The sequence below is a fragment of the Narcine bancroftii genome, chromosome 9 (genome assembly GCF_036971445.1).
Source record: "Narcine bancroftii isolate sNarBan1 chromosome 9, sNarBan1.hap1, whole genome shotgun sequence".
In the NCBI taxonomy this organism is placed as follows: Eukaryota; Metazoa; Chordata; class Chondrichthyes; order Torpediniformes; family Narcinidae; genus Narcine; species Narcine bancroftii.
The window spans coordinates 50,463,781-50,481,810 of record NC_091477.1 but is presented as its reverse complement, the minus strand read 5'-3'; the positions used below and the strand labels follow the sequence as shown (position 1 = coordinate 50,481,810).

Genomic DNA, 18,030 nt, shown 5'->3' with positions numbered 1-18,030 from the left:
TCACAGTATTCGAACAAATCTGGGAACCGTACATGGAACACAATAGAGAAATCCTACCATGGACCTCCACCGCCTAAAATGACAGAAGGAGAAGACGACAAAATGAACTGACCCAGAATGTAAAAGTAGATGGCACTAATTTCTTGTTTATTTTCATTGTGTGATGACATTGTTTAATGGGTTTAATGTATCATGTAGGTTGAACGTTTGAGTGGGGAAGGGGGGTGAAGGGAGGGGGGAAAAGAGGAGAAAATGACACTGTGTATATTCAAGAGGGAAATGTCTGTGTGTATTTTGGTCAGTATGGTTCATAGTGTAAAAAATTTAAAAAAAAAAACCAATGAAGATAAGTCTACCAGTACCTGTGACAGCCATACATGCCCCCATCACCATGTTCCACAGATGAGGTGGTATGCTTTGGATTTTGTGCATTTCCTTTGGGCCTTTCTACTTCGCTCTTCGCATCACTCTGATACAGGTTAATCTAGGCCTCATTCATCCATTTTCCAGAATTCTGCAGGCTCTTTTAAAGATTTTTTGGCAAACCGTAATCTGCCCATCCTGTTTTTGTGTCTAACTAGTGGTCGCATCAGCAGTGTAGCCACCACCATGAAGTTTTCTGCAGATAGTCGTCATTGACCCATACTCATCTTCTTCCTGAAGAGTGTTTCTGATTTGTGAAACAGGGGTTTGTGGATTTTTCCTCACCATGATAAGAATTCTTCTGTCATCAGCAGTGAAGTTCTTCCATGGCCTTCTAATCCCTTTGCAAATACTGAGCTCACCAGTACTGAACTCTTTCTTCTTAATGATGCTCCAAACCATTGATTTTGGTAATTCTAAGGTTTGGGCGATGCCTCATTGTTTTCCAGCCTCATGATGGCTTTTTTGACTTTCATTGGCACCACTCTGGTCCTCATGTTGAAAAATGGCAACTACAGAGTCCAGAGCGGATCAAAAGCTTAGAAGCAAGCCTATCTCTCTTATACCTGCAACAATGCAGCAACTAAATATACCTGAATACTCACAAACACCAGTGAAGCCAAATGTCTAAAACATTATGGGACACTGAAGTGGAGTACTTTCTACATGGCCAAATCAAAATTTATACAAATAATCTTAAATAAAATCTACATTTTATTCACAATAACAAATTTAAAACCAGGGAAAACAGGATAAAGGGAAAGAAGAAGTGTCCTTATCCCAAACTTTATGGAGGGCACTGTAGAGGTATTGGAACACATATCAGCACCCAATGAAGCACAAAGGTGTCACAAATAAATGGATCAGTGCAAGTTCAAGCTGTTCCTGTTGGAGAGAGAGAGAGAGAGAGAGAGAGAGAGAGAGAGAGAGAGAGAGAGAGAGAGATAAACAGAGAGAGAGATAAACAGAGACAGAGAGATGTGGCTAGATCGTCGATGAAGGGAGAGATGTATACAAAAAGCTGGAGTCAAATTAACTAGAGGAAGTGTATTAAGCAAAGAAACATGCCATGCATTATCACACGAGGGTAACAAGATTGATCCAAATGCTGTTATATATTCTGATTAGATGTTAACCGGCTACTGGTAAGCTGTGGCAGCCTGAAGCTTGAGAGAGGAGGCAGAGAGAGAGGGAGGTAAAGTTTCCACTTAACTTGGCAGAGTGAAGCACCGATAATCTGATGTGCAATTGCTCCGAAGTTTGGTTCAGCATCTGGTTCACTGGTTTCGGTTTCCTGCACTCCCCTTAACCTTAGTGGTTCAATTTATTTAAAAGTTGGACCTAAAGCAAGTTAACAGGCCCTTCTGGCCCACAAGCCCATGCCCCCCCCAAATACAGCAATAATTTCCATATATTTTTAAAAGGTGGGAGGAAACCAGAGCACCCAGAGGAAACCCATGCAGATTTGGGGAGAATGTACAAACTCCTTACAGACAGCCTGGGTTGCAGGTGCTGTAATACATTACTCCAACTGCAATACTCACCATACTATGATTAGGTGTAAAAAATTATTCCATAACTGTGTAACATGTTGAAAAAGTGATCCAAATGTACTGGGGTATTAATAGGAATAATATCCAATAGATTGGATATCCAATAGTCTAAATCTACCAAAAGACCTGGGGTGCCAGATTATCAGTTTTACTGCAGTGAAAAAAAAAGTTATTTTGGTTTTTTACCTGGCTCTGTTGCAATTTGGATTTGTAAGGCACTATTTACCCTTGCAATCATCTCCCTTCTGGTAGCTTGCTTGCTTCGTTTCAGTATTTGGGCATTGTATTTTCTTTGGAAACAAGGAACCCCACCACAAGCAGGTGTTTGAAAGTTTGGAAAGGGAAATGTGGCCAAGAGAGAAACCAAATGAACAGAAGGAACTAAGAAAAAAAAATTAGAAATGAGAAAAATAAACAGAAAATAAAGGACTAAACTGAAATAGATAAAAGCTGATTAAAATGGATTAAATTGGAAATAAAGTCAATGAGATTGGAAAAGAGAAATATGAAAACAAGGCCGGGGACAATATTAAGCATCTTCCTGTACTTTGGAATTCACTTTATTGGATTCTAAAGGGAGAAGACATTGTGTCTATTCCACCAAAATCCTTTAGTCCACCCAGATTCTTATCTCTGCCTCCTCATCCACTTCAATCTTGCAGAAGGGCCGAAACTCCCTCAGGTTTTAGGCAGCCTCTTTATAGGTGCTGTTAACTGACTGTCTCTTTTCAGCTCCAGGATAACATCACAGTGGATGGACTGGAAAAGTGCACGACTCCGGAATTGTGCTGGCAGGATCAGAACTACACATGGACCCTAGTCAATAGAACATGCAAAGAGAACATCGAGAAATGTAAGTGGAAGGATGGTCATCTAGCTTTGATTCTGATGTTCATGTACATGCTCATGGACCAGTGGACAAATGATCTGTAAATGCTTCAACTAAATGAGAATGAAGAATTTGCTAAATTTGTCTCATCCATTGCCAATATGATTTGATATATTTCAACTGAGAGCATTAATTTCACAGACCTATAACTAAAACAAGGCTTAGTCATAAGAGCACCACTAGAAAATTTGTCTGTACCCCTGTATCCTGGGAATTTGACAATTGTAGAGACAAGAAGGTAGGATAACAGCATAGCCCACTCGCCATGTATTCTCATTAGATTTTAATCTATTACAGGTGAGCTGGAATTTCAGCTCCGATTTATCCCTGTTGGTAACTAATAATTTTGAGCATTTATATTTCATCTACTTACACATCCTATTCCTAAATATAAATGCACAAATTTATCCACACACAAGTAAATCCACAGGAATTCAATCCTTGAAAATTTGCTGATGAAAGAATGTACCTCTTTCCCCTTTCCTTTCCTTATTGATTCACCCCTCCCCTCCACTCCACATCCCTTCCCTAAATTTCCCACCACCACATCCGTGGCTCGCCACCCTCTTCTCCATCTGCTAACCAGAGTGAGCATGTCCATTCACAGCTGCTGCTTGTCCTCTTTAAGGTCGCCCTAAATTGCCGGTTGCCCACACCCTCCCTCCGGTTCCCAGCAGCTAATAAATTTCCATATGTCGTGTCTGGTTCCACAACTCTTCATGATGTAAACAACAAATCTTCAACTTTTTTTTACCAATGTCCTTAACTCTGTGTTTTTGACTGTTTCAGCAATGGAAACAATCTCTCTTTATTCACGTAGTTTAGACTCCTCATAACATGCGGATCCAACACATCTCAACCTTCTGACCTGCAAGGAGAGGCTCTGAAGCTATTCTGGTGCTTTGAATCTCTTCTTCCTTGGACTATTCCAACTAACCCTTTCCACACCTTCTCTGTGGATTTTGCCTACCTCCTTCCTACAGGTCTATGCCAGAATTTGGGCATGGTACTCCAGAGGTGACTGATGTTAGGTCTGCTTTGTTCATGAATGAGTGAGACAAACACCAGGCTGAGTCGAAATCAGGGTTCTTTGTTCTTTATTACCGGATTGTAACACTTGCGACCAACCAAGTTAGTCGGAGAATGCATTCTGCCGTTATCAGCAAAATGGTGATTTTTTATACCCTTGGATACATGCTTAGAACATCATCATATCATTACTTGTCCAATGACTAAAACTGTTGCTATCCTTTCCCTGCTAGCTTCCTGCCTCTCAATCCATCAATGTCTCTCTTATCTTGTAAGTACAAGGATGCATTCTGTTACTCCTTAGTACTGGGTGACTCCTTCTCCGGTCCCATCTCATGATGTTTTACCTAACAGGAGTACAAGGACACCTCCCCTTCTTGTTACTGCCCTGTACAGGGTAACTCCCTACACATTCCCATCTCATGATGTTTTACCTTACACTGAAGACATCTGATGGAGCTGCTGCCCCACAGTTCCAGTGATCCAGGTTTGATCCTGACCTTAAGTGCTCTCTCTGTGGAGTTTTATTTGTGATTGTACAGGCTCCCTCCAGATGCTCTGCTTTTCTCTCACATTCCTGTGAGTTGGTAGATTAATTAGCCACTGTAAATTTCAACCACCCCCCCCCACCCCCAAGGTGGATGAGTGGTAGAATCTGGGGAAGGAGTTGATGGGGTTGTGGAGAGGATAAAATGGGATCCATGTAAATGGGTACTCAATGGTCAGTGTCGATTTGATGAGCTGAATGTCCTGTTTCAGTGCTACAATTTTATCACTCCATATCCTCCTTGTCTTTGAACCCTCTGCCTCTGTTTATGATGCCCAGGAACCTCTGTGCTTTTTAAAACTATTTTCTCAACTTGTCCTGCTATCTCCAAAGATTTCTGTATAGAAATCATGAGATCTTAGTGTCTGCACCCATTTCAGATTGTACCAGTCAACCTTTCTTCATTCTTCACACCAAAATCTATTGTGTCTCCTGCTGTGTATCCAACATGGATACTTCCTTTTCAACATTCGGAAAAGTCCATTTTCTTCAGATAGTCAATCAGGTTCACTCCTCCATCTCTACTAGTACCCCATTCCACTTCCCACAGCACCTCCTGCAATACCTGTACCACAATGTAAACTCTAGAGAGGAACATTGAAAGACTGCAAGTTTAACGAATCTCCAACATGATCTGAGGAAATCCACCCTTGAGGTTCTTTCTTCTGCATCTGGAAATGGAGAATGTGGCACGGGGTAGATTACGGATCTCACTAGGCCAAGAAATAATTGGAGGGGAGTAAAAGGATATTATCAAGTTAACCATGGAGTTGGTGAAAACAGTCAGATCCTCCTCCGAAGAGATGTTTAGGAGAATACTGTGCTGACACTGAGAATGGATAGGCCCCACAATCAGAATCAGAATTTATTGTCACAAACATGCCATGAAATTTGTTGCTTTGCCACAGAATTACAGTGAAAATATTGCTATAAATTCCATTTCAAAATAAATAAATAAATAGTGTGAGAGAATAGGAGAAAGTGATGGAGAGTCTGTGGTTCATTGCCCATTCAGAAATCTGATGGCTGAGGGGAAGAAGCAGTCCTTGTGCCATTGAGTGCTCATCTACAAACTCCTGCACCTTTCTCCTGATAGTAGCAATGTGAAGAGGGGATGGCATGGGTGGTGTGGGTCTTTGAGTATAAAGGTTACTTTTTTAATACACCACCTCTTCTAGATGTCCTTGATGGCGTGAAGATTGATGACCTGATGTCTCAGGCTGAGTTCACAACTCTCTGGAGGTTTTTTTTTTCTGTCCTGTGCATTCACACCTCCATAACACCAGCCATAATGCTCTCCATGGTATACCTATGGAAAGTTTCAAGAGCTTTTAATGATGTATCAAATCTCATCAACCTCCTCTTGGAAGTATAGCCTCTGGCAAGCCTTCCATGTGTTTGCATTGACATAGAGGCCCCAGGACAGATCATCAGAGATATTGACCCATGGGAATTTGAAGTTCTTGACCTTCTCCACTGCTGACCCTTCAATGAGCACAGATTCATGTTCTTCTGATTTCCCCTTGAAGTCCACAATCAGCTCCTTGGTTTTGCTAATGTTGAGTGCAAGGTTGTTGTGACACCACTCAATTGGGTGATCTATCTTCCTGCTTCCTCATTGCCGCCTTTGATTCTACTGATGACTGTGGTGTCATCGGCAAATTTGTAGATGGCATGTGAACTGTGCCTGGCCATATGGTCATAGCTGTCAAGTGATTAGAGCAGTGGGTTACACATGCATCCTTTAGGTATGCCTGTGTTGATCATCAATGAGTGTTTTCAAGTCATACTAACTATGATCTTGCGATGAGGAAGTCAAGGATCAATTGCAGAAGGGGGTGCAAAGGGCCATGTTTTGGAGCTTGTTGGCCAGCACTGAGTGAATGATGGTGTTAGAGGCTGAGCTGTATTTGATGAAGAGTGGCCAGATATATGTGTTGCAGTTGTTTAAGTGATCTAAAGCTAGGTGGAGAACCAGTGATATTACATCTGCTGAGGAGTAATTGTAAAGATATGGAAATTGCAGTGAGTCTAGTCCCCTGCTTAGCTATATGTTAATTCTGGCCATGCCAACCTCTCAAAGCATTTCATCACAGTAGATATTAGTGCTACTGAGTGATAGTCATTGAGGCACCTCATTCAGTTCTCCTTGGGCACAGGGATGACTGATGGCCTTTTGAGGCAGGTGTGAACCTCCGACTGCAGCAGTGGGGGATTGAAAATGTCTATGAACACTCCAGTTAGTTAGTTGGCACAGATTTTCAGTACCCTACCAGGTACATAATTAAGCCTGTCACCTTACGAGGGTTCACCTTCTTGAATGATGTTCTAATGTCAGCCTCAGAGACAGTTATCACAGGATTGTCAGACTGTGTAGGGATTCCCATAGGCACTATAGAGTTCTCTTTCTCAAAACGAGCATAAAAGGTGTTCAGCTCATTGGGTAGTGAAGCATCGCAGACATTTATGATGTTCAGCCTCATGTTGTAGGTGCAATGGGGACCTGCAGTCCCTACAATAGTTCCGTGAGTATCTGTGTCTGTCTCCAGCTTCCCTCTTTGTGGCTGAGATAGCCTTCCATAGGTCATACCTGGACTTGGAGGTATCTGAATCACCGACCTTAAACGTCCTCAAGAGGTTGCGAATATTTTGATTCATCCATGGCTTCTGGTTGGGGAGCTCCAAGTATGTGCGTTTGGGCACACACTCATCCATGCATGGCTTGATCAAGTTGTTGACAACTGTTACATATTCATTCAGGTCTGAGGATGATTGCTTGAATATGGTGTTATGAGCCCAAAGGACCCCAAAACCCAGCAGCAATAGATATTCATCAAGACAAGTGGTTACTTAAACAAAAGTTGCTTTTAATTATCTTTAAACATGAAAATAGAATCACACTTTAACTTATCACTTTTGACTTAACTAACCTAACTTAACCCCCTTCTAATTCTAAATGCACATATATGTAATATGTGTGTAAATTCAGAAAAGTTATTTGATTCACAGTCCAATCGCACATCGCATTCCACCAAGTTCACTGTTTGCAGGCAATTCTTATACTGTGCACAGAATTTATAAAATTCACCAGGCATTGGTGCTTGAAATGTGCTTGAACCAGGAAGGTTCTTGCCAGTTTTCAGAGAGAGTTTCATTGTTCCAGGACACCCACAACTGATGTATTTCTATCAGCCACTCCAGTGCTGATGAAACTCGCACCCTCAGGGTTCTCCAGATGATAACCTCTTTCTTTCAGGTCACCACAGAGTTCCTTTTTGTTTCTTTTATTCCAAGTGAAACTTTAGATAGCCAGTCCTCTCCTCTTGCATGAACCACAAGGGCTTTGACCAGGCTGAACTAAGCACTCACAACCCATCGTCTACAAGCTTGACAACACGTCCTGTTCCAGTTCCAATTGCTGCAGCTGACTGTAACAATGTAGAACAGATCTCTGTGTGTCTCTCTCTCTCTCTCTCTCTCTCTCTCTCTTGAGTCTCTCTTGCAAAACCACATGACCATCTTAGAACAGCAAGTTCTCCTCCAGACTGTCTGTGGCTCTGGCAAGCTCTTTCATCTGTGGCCTTTTTGTAAACAACAATCCATTAGTGAAGTCTCTTGGGCACTCTCCAAAGCCTTTACAAAGGCTCTGAGGCCTTGAGATGTCTAGCATTATCAGAGCTCCAGTATTTTAAATAAGATCTGTTTTAAAGTGTTTGATTGTGACCTACACTAACAAACCCTTCCCCAATTTATCTCCCAATGACATATCTATATACTGTCACAATGGTTCAGTCCACCGATTCAAAACAGTCCTGCAGACGCTCCTCTGTGTCCCTCGACCATACTTCCATCGACTTTACCACTGGTGCTGTGGTTCTCAGACTCTGTTTGTATGCCAGGAATAAATGTACAGTTAGGTGATCAGACTTGCTGAAATGTGGTTGTGGGATGCCTCAGTAGGCATTCTTCATGGTGATGTAGCACTGGTCAAGTGTGTTGGCTCCTCTGCTCCCTTATCTGAATTTATTCCTCTCTGAACTCTATGCCCCCTGGCCACCCTTTCTAAGTCAGCTTTTGCATGTTAAGGATGCCTGATTAAGTGAAAAAGACATCAATTGGTGCCGAATGATCACCAAGAAAAACCACTGAGGCTGAATGGCTGGATTTTGAAAGAGCGAATCCCTACTCTTCTGATTCTCTGCTGTAGATTGCTGCTGACCAAGTCTCGTGCACAATCTCCAGACGAGCAATAGAATTGGAATCTCCCTGTCTTGAAACTCAGCCCACCTGTGACTGGGTAATATGGTCCCATAACCAATGGCAGACTCTCAGTACCTAAGCAAATTCTGTGCCAATATGGAGAAGTGTGTGTGTGGGGGGTGTGTGGGGTGTGTGTGGGGGGGGTGTGTGGGGTGTGTGTGGGGTGTGTGTGGGGTGTGTGTGTGTGTGTGTGTGTGAGGTGTGTGTGTGTGTGGTGTGTTGTGTGTGTGTGTGGTGTGTGTGGGGTGTGTGGGGTGTGTGTGGGGTGTGTGGTGTGTTGTGTGTGTGTGGTGTGTGTGTGTGTGTGTGTGTGTGTGTGTGGGGTGAGTGTGTGTGTGTGTATGTGTGTGTGTTCATTCCTTTGGCTGTTATCATTGCAGCATGAGAGCTGGATCATTTGAATGACAGCTCCACTGATGAAGATATGTCACAAAAATCTTCCATCTTTTTCCAGTCCAGAGCCACTTGCTTAATTTGAAAATGATTGCTTGATCTTCCAAAGTTTCCCTCCTTTATCCAGGTAACCATTTGTTTGTGAATTCCACCATGTCCGACCTTGTGGTGGGACTGATCCTGCTGGCTGGTTCCCTGGTCGTTCTGTGCACATGCCTTGTTCTGATCGTCAAACTGCTGAATGGTATGCTGAGGGGGCAGGTTGCCAAAGCCATCAAGGGGATCATTAACACTGGTGAGTCTCTGATGATGGCTAAGGGCACGTGTTCCCTGCTGCAATAAATGGAAATCTTTAGTGGAGCCCAGACAGTTAAATACTCTTGCAATTATTTACAGTTTAGTAATCAATGCAGTTCAGTCTCTGCTCGTGCTGGCATGTTCGAGGCAGAGGGAGGGAAGGTGGGGGAGAGGGAGGATATTCTGTTTCGCCCTCCACGGATGATGCCTGAACATCTGAGTATTTTCACCATTTTCTGGGCTTATTGCGGAAGGTTTCTGGTGCTGGCTGGACTGGTGTCACACCAACGGTAATCAGCCTGAACATATCTCATTAGAATTTCCTGCCTAATAGTGTCACGATCAAAACTTTGGAGATACCTATCTAACATGGTGGGGAGATTAATGTCACCTGGAGAGTGGAAGTACAGAGAGGAATCCAATGTTTTTCAAAGGTCATTGAACAGGGAGATAAATGACATACTTAATAGGCAGGCTGCTATCCTAAAACCAATAATTGAATTGAATTAATTGTTCATTGTGAGTGAAAGACTTGGCATGATATCCAGGCAGTCAACGCATACATAGAGCAAGAAAACAAACAAAGGTGCAGGGTATAGTATAATTTAGGGCAAGAGCATTGAAGAGAAAAGTACAATACAAAAGGTCATCTTGTACAAATGGGAGGTCCATTCAAAAGTCTGATAACAGCTAAAAAAATAGCTGGTCTCGAATCTGGAAATGTGTGCCTTCAAAGTTGTGAATCGTCTACCCAATGAGGGGGAGGGGTGGGGAGAAGAGAGTGTGACTGGGGTCTGTGGTGGAAACACAATACCGGAGAAACTCTGCAGTCAGTGTCCTTTATTTATCAAAGGTAAAAATACGTAACTGATGTTCTGGGGTTGAGCCCATCATGAAGGTGGGCGTCTGAGCCAACAGATAAGGGGGGAGGAGCATGGTCCCAAAAGCAGGTAATTGGTGGAGAAGGGAGGGAGGCCACAGCAGCAAGCAGAGAGAGGATGTGGATAGGAGGTTGGAAAGCTGAGAGAAAGAAAACCGGGGGAAGGGAGGGGGGGAAGGAGAGCAGGTTAGCAGAAACCAGAGAAGTCGATGTTCATGCCATCCGGCTGGAGAGTGCTCAGTCGTGAAAATCAAATGTTGTTCCTCCAATTTACGGGTGTCCTTAGGGGGATAGTACACGAGGCCATGGGCAGACTTGAACATGGGATTGGGGTGCAGAGCTGAAGTGATTGGCCACTGGGAGGTCCCTGTAACTGGTTTGGAGAGAGCGGAGATGCTCAGTGAAGTGATCTTCCAGACTGCACCCAGTCTCTCCGATGTAGAGAAGACCACAAAGGGAGCACCAGATCAGTAATTCATTCCTAAGAATACACGTGAAGTGTTGGATCACTTGAAAGACCTGTTTGGGCCCACAGATTGTGGTGATGGGGGAGGTGTGGGCACAAGTGTGGCACCTCCTGGGCCACAGGGTAAGGTGCCAGGGTGGAAGGTGATTTTTAGTGAGGGATATGTGGAGGGAGCAGTCCCTACAGAAGGCAGAGAGGGGAGGAGAAGAGAAGATGTGTTTGGCAGTGGGGTCCTGTTAAGGGCCAGAAATTCTGGATGATAATGTGTTGAATCCGGAGGCTAATGAGCTGGTAGTTAAGGATGAGGGGAATCTTGTATTTGTGGGTCTGTCATATGTTGGCCTGCTTTTCTGAGACAGTGGGAAATGAAGAAAGATAGAAACCATATTCATAAAACAAAATGGTTCTAACTAGCCGGTTTATAAAAAAAATATCAAACTGAACTGATTATAAAGATGTCTGTCATATTGATAAGATATAAATTTACTGTCAATGCTTCAGCACAGTGTATAGAAGCACTAAAAGCCTAACTTTTTTTTTAAACTTTATTTAAAAATTTATGACATGAATAAAATAAAAATTACATTTAAAGAAATAACTAAAAGCCTAACTTGATGCAGCCATACAGGCAGGGTCAGTGTATCAGCACAACGCCATTGCAGCATCAAAAATATAGGTTCAAATCTGGCATTGTCTGTAAGGAGTTTGTACATTTTTGAGCGGCACTGTTGGTGTAACGGTTAGTGCAACACGTTTACAGCGCCAGCGATCGGGATCGGGTTCAACACCCGCGCTGTCTGAAAGGAGTTTCCACCTTCTCCCTGTGTCCGCGTGGGTTTTCCCCAAGGGTTCCCGTTTCCTCCCACCATTCAGAACATACAGGGGGTGTAGATAAATTGGGTGGCACAGACTCGTGGGCCAAAATGGCCTGTTAGCGTGCGGCATGTCTAAATCATAAATAATATTTTTTAAAATTTACACATAATTTTTTTTAAAATTAAATATTCTCCCCATGACCTGCTTGGTTGTTGTCTGGGTGCTCTTGTTTCCTCGCACACTCAAAAGACATATGTGGTCAGTAGGTAATTGAACGGCACAGATTCCATCGGGCGGAAGGATCTTCTACGGTGCTGCATTATTTTTTAAAAAGGTGAATCAGCAACCACAGTACAAATGAAATGACCAAAAATTGCCATGAGACAAAAACATGTGTGAAATATGAAAGGATGATAAATAAGTATGGACAGTTGTTAGTTCAGGAGACAATTGTGATGTTTCAATAGTGCGGACAAATCTTTTCATGGTCCTGAAGTAGTTTATGGTTAAAATTGCATGAGGATTATCAATGGAAATTGATTAGTTTTTGGCTCACTGTTTTCTGAGGAGCTTCATGCATGTGGGCAGTTACAGACTGAACTGTACTTAAGTTATGAGAACTCGGCAAGCGGTAGAGGTAGGCCAGACAGGGAATTAACCACGCCATCCCCTTTGCTTTCAGATTTCCCATACCCATTTGGCTGGCTGGCAGGCTATCTCGCTATGATGGTGGGGGCTGGCATTACCTTTGTTGTCCAAAGCAGCTCTGTGTTTACTTCAGCCATCACTCCGCTCATTGGTAAGTCTGCTCGCAATCAGTGCACTCTGCCATCTGGCAGGGCATATTGATGGGTACGTTAGAAATGTTTCATTGTGGAGGAAGATACTCCCACACCTTGTCAGTGTTGGCTCCTTGAGGGAGTTGTCCAATTCTTCACATCACTGGAGTCATACAACATGTTCCAGTTGAAATATTTCTCCCATTTCCTGTGAATGAACTTTTCAGGTTGATCCTTCCCAGCTGAAAGGTTATCGACTGGAAATGTTAACTCGGTTTCTCTCTCCACAGGTTCTGCCTGAACTGTTGAGTATCACCAGCATTTTCTCCTTTTATTTTATGCCAAAGTCTTAGAACTTTCCACAGATCATTTAGCCACTATTCTTCAAGCTGTGATCCCTGATAATGGACGGAGTTTAATCTTCATTATTGTAGGGAACTTCCAACCAGTGTCTTGGATTTTCTGCTCTTCTCTCCCTCTCCCTGTCTTTCACACTCAGTATTTTTTCTCATTCTCTTTTATTTTCTCTTTCTCTCTCCATTTTTTTCTTTTATCCCCTCTCTTTCATTTTGTGTCCACATCTCTTCCTGTTTTTCTCTCCTTCCATTTTTTTTCCCTTTGACTTTCTCTCTATTTTCCTTTCACTATCTTCATTGACTATTTTCTTCTTACGTCCCCAATATGTCCACTCTGGTCTCAACTATGATCAGTTTTAACAGCAATTCGGGAAAATATAACTGTTTTCCCTCTCTTTGTACAGCCACACTGGCCACAATTTTGAGTAAATTCCTTACTTTTGATTATGAATGCTGTTAAAGAGCTTTAAATTCATACATAAAATTACTCATCCTCTCCTACAGATCAGCAAGAACAGACTGTCCTACCCATTCTCACAATCCATCCCTCCCACATTGTTTCCACTAATGTGAATCCTCAAGGCCTTTCAGCCTACAATGTTGTGCCAACCTATATAAGCCTAGTCCACAACAATCTAATCTGTCCTAACATCACACCAATAATCCTCTATTTGTCTTACATCCCTGTGACTATCTAAGAGTCTTTTGAATGTCTCCATTGTTCCTGCCTCCACTACCACATCTGGCAATGCATTCTGGGGACACACCACATGCTGGTGCAACAAAAAACTTACCCCTGCCATCTCCCTTAAACGTTCCTCTCCTCACCTCAAACAAATGTCCTTTGGTATTGGCTCTTTTGTCTCCGTTACAGCTGTCTGGTGCATTTAAAAAATCTTAGTAGGAAACATTTGGTAAAATGCTTAAGAACCAAAATGTGACAATCGAGGTGCTGGAGGAACCCAGCAGCCAACAGCATCAGTCAGGGAGAAAGGAAGCATTGATGTTGAAGGTCGAAAGACTTCATCTAAGATCCAAATCATCAACACGTCATTTTTCACCCTAAAGATGCTGTTCGACCCGTTGAGATCCTCCATAGATTTCCTTTTAAATTCCAGATTTCTGCACCTGCAGTCTGTTGTGTCTCCAAGAACAAAAGTGTGCATGTCCAGTAGACAATTGAGGGAGGAACAAGAACATGTTGAAATGCTCTGCCATCCTTTCTGGATATTAGATTGCTGACCAGAAGACAGAGGAGCTCAGCATTAGTTTCCTAAACAATTACTACCATTTGGTGAGCAGCAAAAGAGGAGGGGGGGGGGGGGGGGGCAGGAAATAATGTAAATTGCCACTTAAGTCTCTTGGGTGTTGATAAACAACACGTATAACTGACTAAGATTCTGAGAAGTATAGATAGCCAGTACCTTTCCCTCCCAGTGAGGCAATGGGCAATATGAGAGGACATCCGTTTGTCAGTGGAACGTTCAAGGGAGATGTCAGATGTGAGTTTTATACACTGAGAGTTGTGGGTACCTCAAATGCTTTGCCGGTATTGGTGGAGACTGGGCATTTAAGAGGCTCTTGGATAGGTACATTGACGTTTAGAAATAAGGAAGCTTATGGACTGTGAGGGAGGGAAGAGTTACATTGATGTGGAGTAGGTTGGCACAACAATATGAGCCGAAGGCCCTGTACCATGCAGCAATGTTCTATGATCCACATGCAATTCCATTTAATCTTTTTAAAATTGTTTCTTCATCACTGCAGCTTTATCCAATTTAAATCCCCTACCCGAAACCACAATTGCTGGATTCTACCTTCCATATAGTGCACAGCGGAATGAAATATTTCACACTCGTCCATTGCTCAAGGCAGAACATGAGCAAAACTCAGTCAAAATATCCAGGGAAAATCTTCCTCTCTGACATGTCAGGGTTACACGGTTGCTTTAATGTATTTGACAGCTTGGAACTTGTCACCTGCTAGAATGTTCTAGTTTGAATACTTTTACAAACCTGTTAATTTTATAATGGGGGTGTGTAATATATGATCAATCTCACTGTGCTGAGGTAATTCACCTGTGATGATATTTTGTATTCTCTAGGTATTGGGGTAATCAGTATTGAACGTGCCTACCCACTAACATTGGGATCCAATATTGGCACCACTACCACTGCAGTTTTGGCAGCTCTGGCCAGCCCAGGTGACATGCTACCATCTGCCTTCCAGGTAAACCCAGCACTTTCTGCTTTGTTCTGGGGATCAGTCCTCTCTGTTATACAGAAATTTTACATGAGAGCTTCAAGAAGCCTTCAGTAGTTTAGATTTCCTCCTCTTTTTGGGGTAAAACATGAATGTCTGCAGACACCACAGTTGAAGCAGCAACACAATGCTGGAGAAACTCAGCAGGTTGAACAACATACTTTATATAATAAAAACATATAACTAATCTTTTGCACTTGAGCCAGTAGCTAGTGAAACCTCCACCAAGCTCATTTTTCAAAAGTGGCATCTTTCCTCCACACCCCCCGGTTCAATGCCACCGACACCACACCCCCTCCGGTCCAATGGTGGTGCCACCGATAACCCCCTGCCCCCCCTCCCCATGATGGCCCACCTCCGGTCTGGCGCCACCGAAAAAATTAGTGCAGTCCGCCATTTAACCACTGATTCACCATCTGGTATCTCTCTTTTTATGTGCTCATGAACCTGCCATTTATCAAAGTACCAACAGCTCAAGCCTGAAACATTGATTAAGTATCTTTACCTTTGCTTTATAAAGTTGACTGCTGACCTGCTGAGTTTCTCCAGCTTTGCATTTTTACTTCCCTTTTCCTCTCCTGCCTTGGAGAACTTATTTACGTAAAGGGATGGTTGCACGGGACACACGTTTCCTGCTGGCTCCTCATTTGAATGGACAGCTTTCGTTTGTGCTCCTTCACACTGGGATGGGATTGGGCATGGGCCAAAATGCAGACCATCCAACAGATGGCAGATTCAGCGTAGCAGTTCACATAACCCCATTACAGTGCCATCGACATAGGTTACAATCTGGTGCTGTCCATAAGGAGTTTGCATGTTCTTCCTGTCACCTGCCATAGAGCTCCGGTTTCCTCCCTGCCTCCAAAAGATACGGGGTTGTTTGGAGTTCAGTGGCTGGAATAAGTTTCTACTGTACTGATCATTAAAATTTTAGAAACTAATATTCAACAATGGAGATTGGAGTCAGAGTCCACATACACTTGAACTCACTCTGGGCCAGGAGTTCAGTGAATTATTATTGTTTCTTTTATTTCAAATTGGATGAGGCATAGATGGTCGCACAGTGGGCCGAGTGTCTGACTTTGATAATCTCATTTATTTTGCTCACAATTTCTTGCAGATTTCAAATGATAAATGATAAGGGCCCAGAGATGTGAAGCATCACATGGTTGATCGACTGAAACAAGCCAGTCAAACCAATGGGAAAGCGCAATAATACTGATTCACAGCTCCAACTATTTTATCCTGATCTCTCTCTCTCTCTCTCTCTCTCTCTCTCTCTCTCTCTCTCTCTCTCTCTCTCTCTCATGAGATGCAACAGGAGCACCTGACGGAAACTCATTGGCAGAGGGTTAACAGGGATCAAATGAGAATGAAGAGGCGAGTGGGAGAGAACAAGTATAGGGCTGCAGGGAAGTAGGACGAGATCAATGACTTCCCTAGAAATTCCCATGGCCCTGATGGGTCAAATTGCTTCCTCCTTGTGGAAAATAATGATTTTAAAATACCTTAAAATTTTGAGTAACAAACCAAAATTGGAAAAATAATAATAACAGCTAGCCTTTTTAATCCTCCAGGATATGCACCTTCATCTTTGCTCACAACACAAAAGAGCCAAGTCCACTTGGGTCATTCCTATCAATACCATTCCCCACTTACTACCCGGTAACTCCTTCTCTTTCACTTCCCATCAACTCCACCCTCGTTCTCCCACCACCTGTCCAGAGCATGGGTCATTTTTACAGCAGTTTTTTTTCCACTTGCAATATATCACAGCCTTTTTGTTGTGATGGAAATAATTCCTTTCATTAACAACTTCAATGGTATTCATCAAAGTGCTGCCTAAATAACAATAACAATGTTTTATTTTTCAGATTGCCCTTTCCCATTTCTTTTTCAACATTGCTGGGATAATACTTTGGTACCCAATTCCAATCACCCGCTTTCCAATCCGAATGGCAAAAACCTTGGGAGAGCGAACTGCCAAATACCGCTGGTTTGCTGTTTTATACCTGATCATCTGCTTCCTACTCCTTCCCTCACTAATATTTGGCCTTTCCATGGCTGGTTGGCAGGTTCTGATAGGCGTAGGTGCTCCTTTTGTGGGCATACTCATCTTCATTGGCATTACCAACGTCTTGCAGGCGCGCAGACCAAGGTATCTGCCGAAGAAACTACAATCATGGGAGTTCCTCCCAACCTGGATGCACTCATTGAAGCCCATGGACCGTATCATAACCAATGCTGCTCTCTGCTGTACGGACCACTGTGTTTGTGCTGACAAGAGAGAAATGCGGGAAGCTACCAGCCACACTGAGTTATCGCCACAAGTAAAGGTGAAGACAGCCTGCGAAAACCCAGCCATTGCCTACCGGGAGGACATTTCAATTGGAACCTCATCACCTACAGGTATATCAAACAGATTACCTGTGCTGGACGTCACTCCGCTGTAGCTCCACACTGTTTCGCTTGTCCCTTTGACATTTTCATGGCTTGCAGAGTCCTTCCTTCCCTTCCCTCTGTTTCGTTATCCCTTTCCTTTTTCATTCCTCCCCCCTTTCTTCTCCTCAACCCCTCACTTACCATGCCTCACCCTGGACAATGCAAGTATGACCAGAGGCCATTTGCTCTGTATGTGGCAGAGACTTGGGTGAATGTACCCAGAAGAGACTGCCACATGAGTGGAAGGATGCTCTCTGCAATTCACCTGCTACTTATCACATTCAAAGTGAATGGCTTCCTTAAAATAATGAGTGGAGGAACAGTGACAGGTCCGGTAACTATCTACCTGACTGGTTGCTCAGAAGTCGATGCCTCCAACTAACCCACCTAATCCAAGAGACCTTTTCTCTACCATTTCCAATCTTTTCAATCAATAAACAAGTGTTCATAGGAAATGAATACAGCCACATCGTATATTTTAAGCCCCCAATAACTATCCTGCAGGGAGACTGACAGTAGTTCTGAGGAGATTAATCTATAACCCTTTTTAGGCTGAAACCCCACATTAAAGTCGGCTCAAGTGGGGAAAACAAAGTAAGGTTACCTTTTACGTTGATGACCTGTAAGGCAGATCCCAC

The 18,030-nt window shown here is 43.1% G+C and overlaps 1 protein-coding gene across 1 annotated transcript in view; it reads left to right on the top strand.

Moving 5' to 3' along the window:
* LOC138742929 (sodium-dependent phosphate transport protein 2A-like) overlaps positions 1 to 17,533 on the top strand; it is a 31,974-nt gene extending 14,441 nt beyond the window's left edge. Inside the window, exons 6-10 of the mRNA XM_069897808.1 lie at positions 2,709 to 2,829; positions 9,222 to 9,389; positions 12,236 to 12,352; positions 14,793 to 14,917; positions 16,825 to 17,533. Coding sequence (XP_069753909.1) covers positions 2,709 to 2,829; positions 9,222 to 9,389; positions 12,236 to 12,352; positions 14,793 to 14,917; positions 16,825 to 17,403 — 1,110 coding nt within the window. The 3' untranslated portion in view covers positions 17,404 to 17,533. The remainder of the gene's footprint in view (positions 1 to 2,708; positions 2,830 to 9,221; positions 9,390 to 12,235; positions 12,353 to 14,792; positions 14,918 to 16,824) is intronic.
* Positions 17,534 to 18,030: the final 497 nt, after the last annotated feature.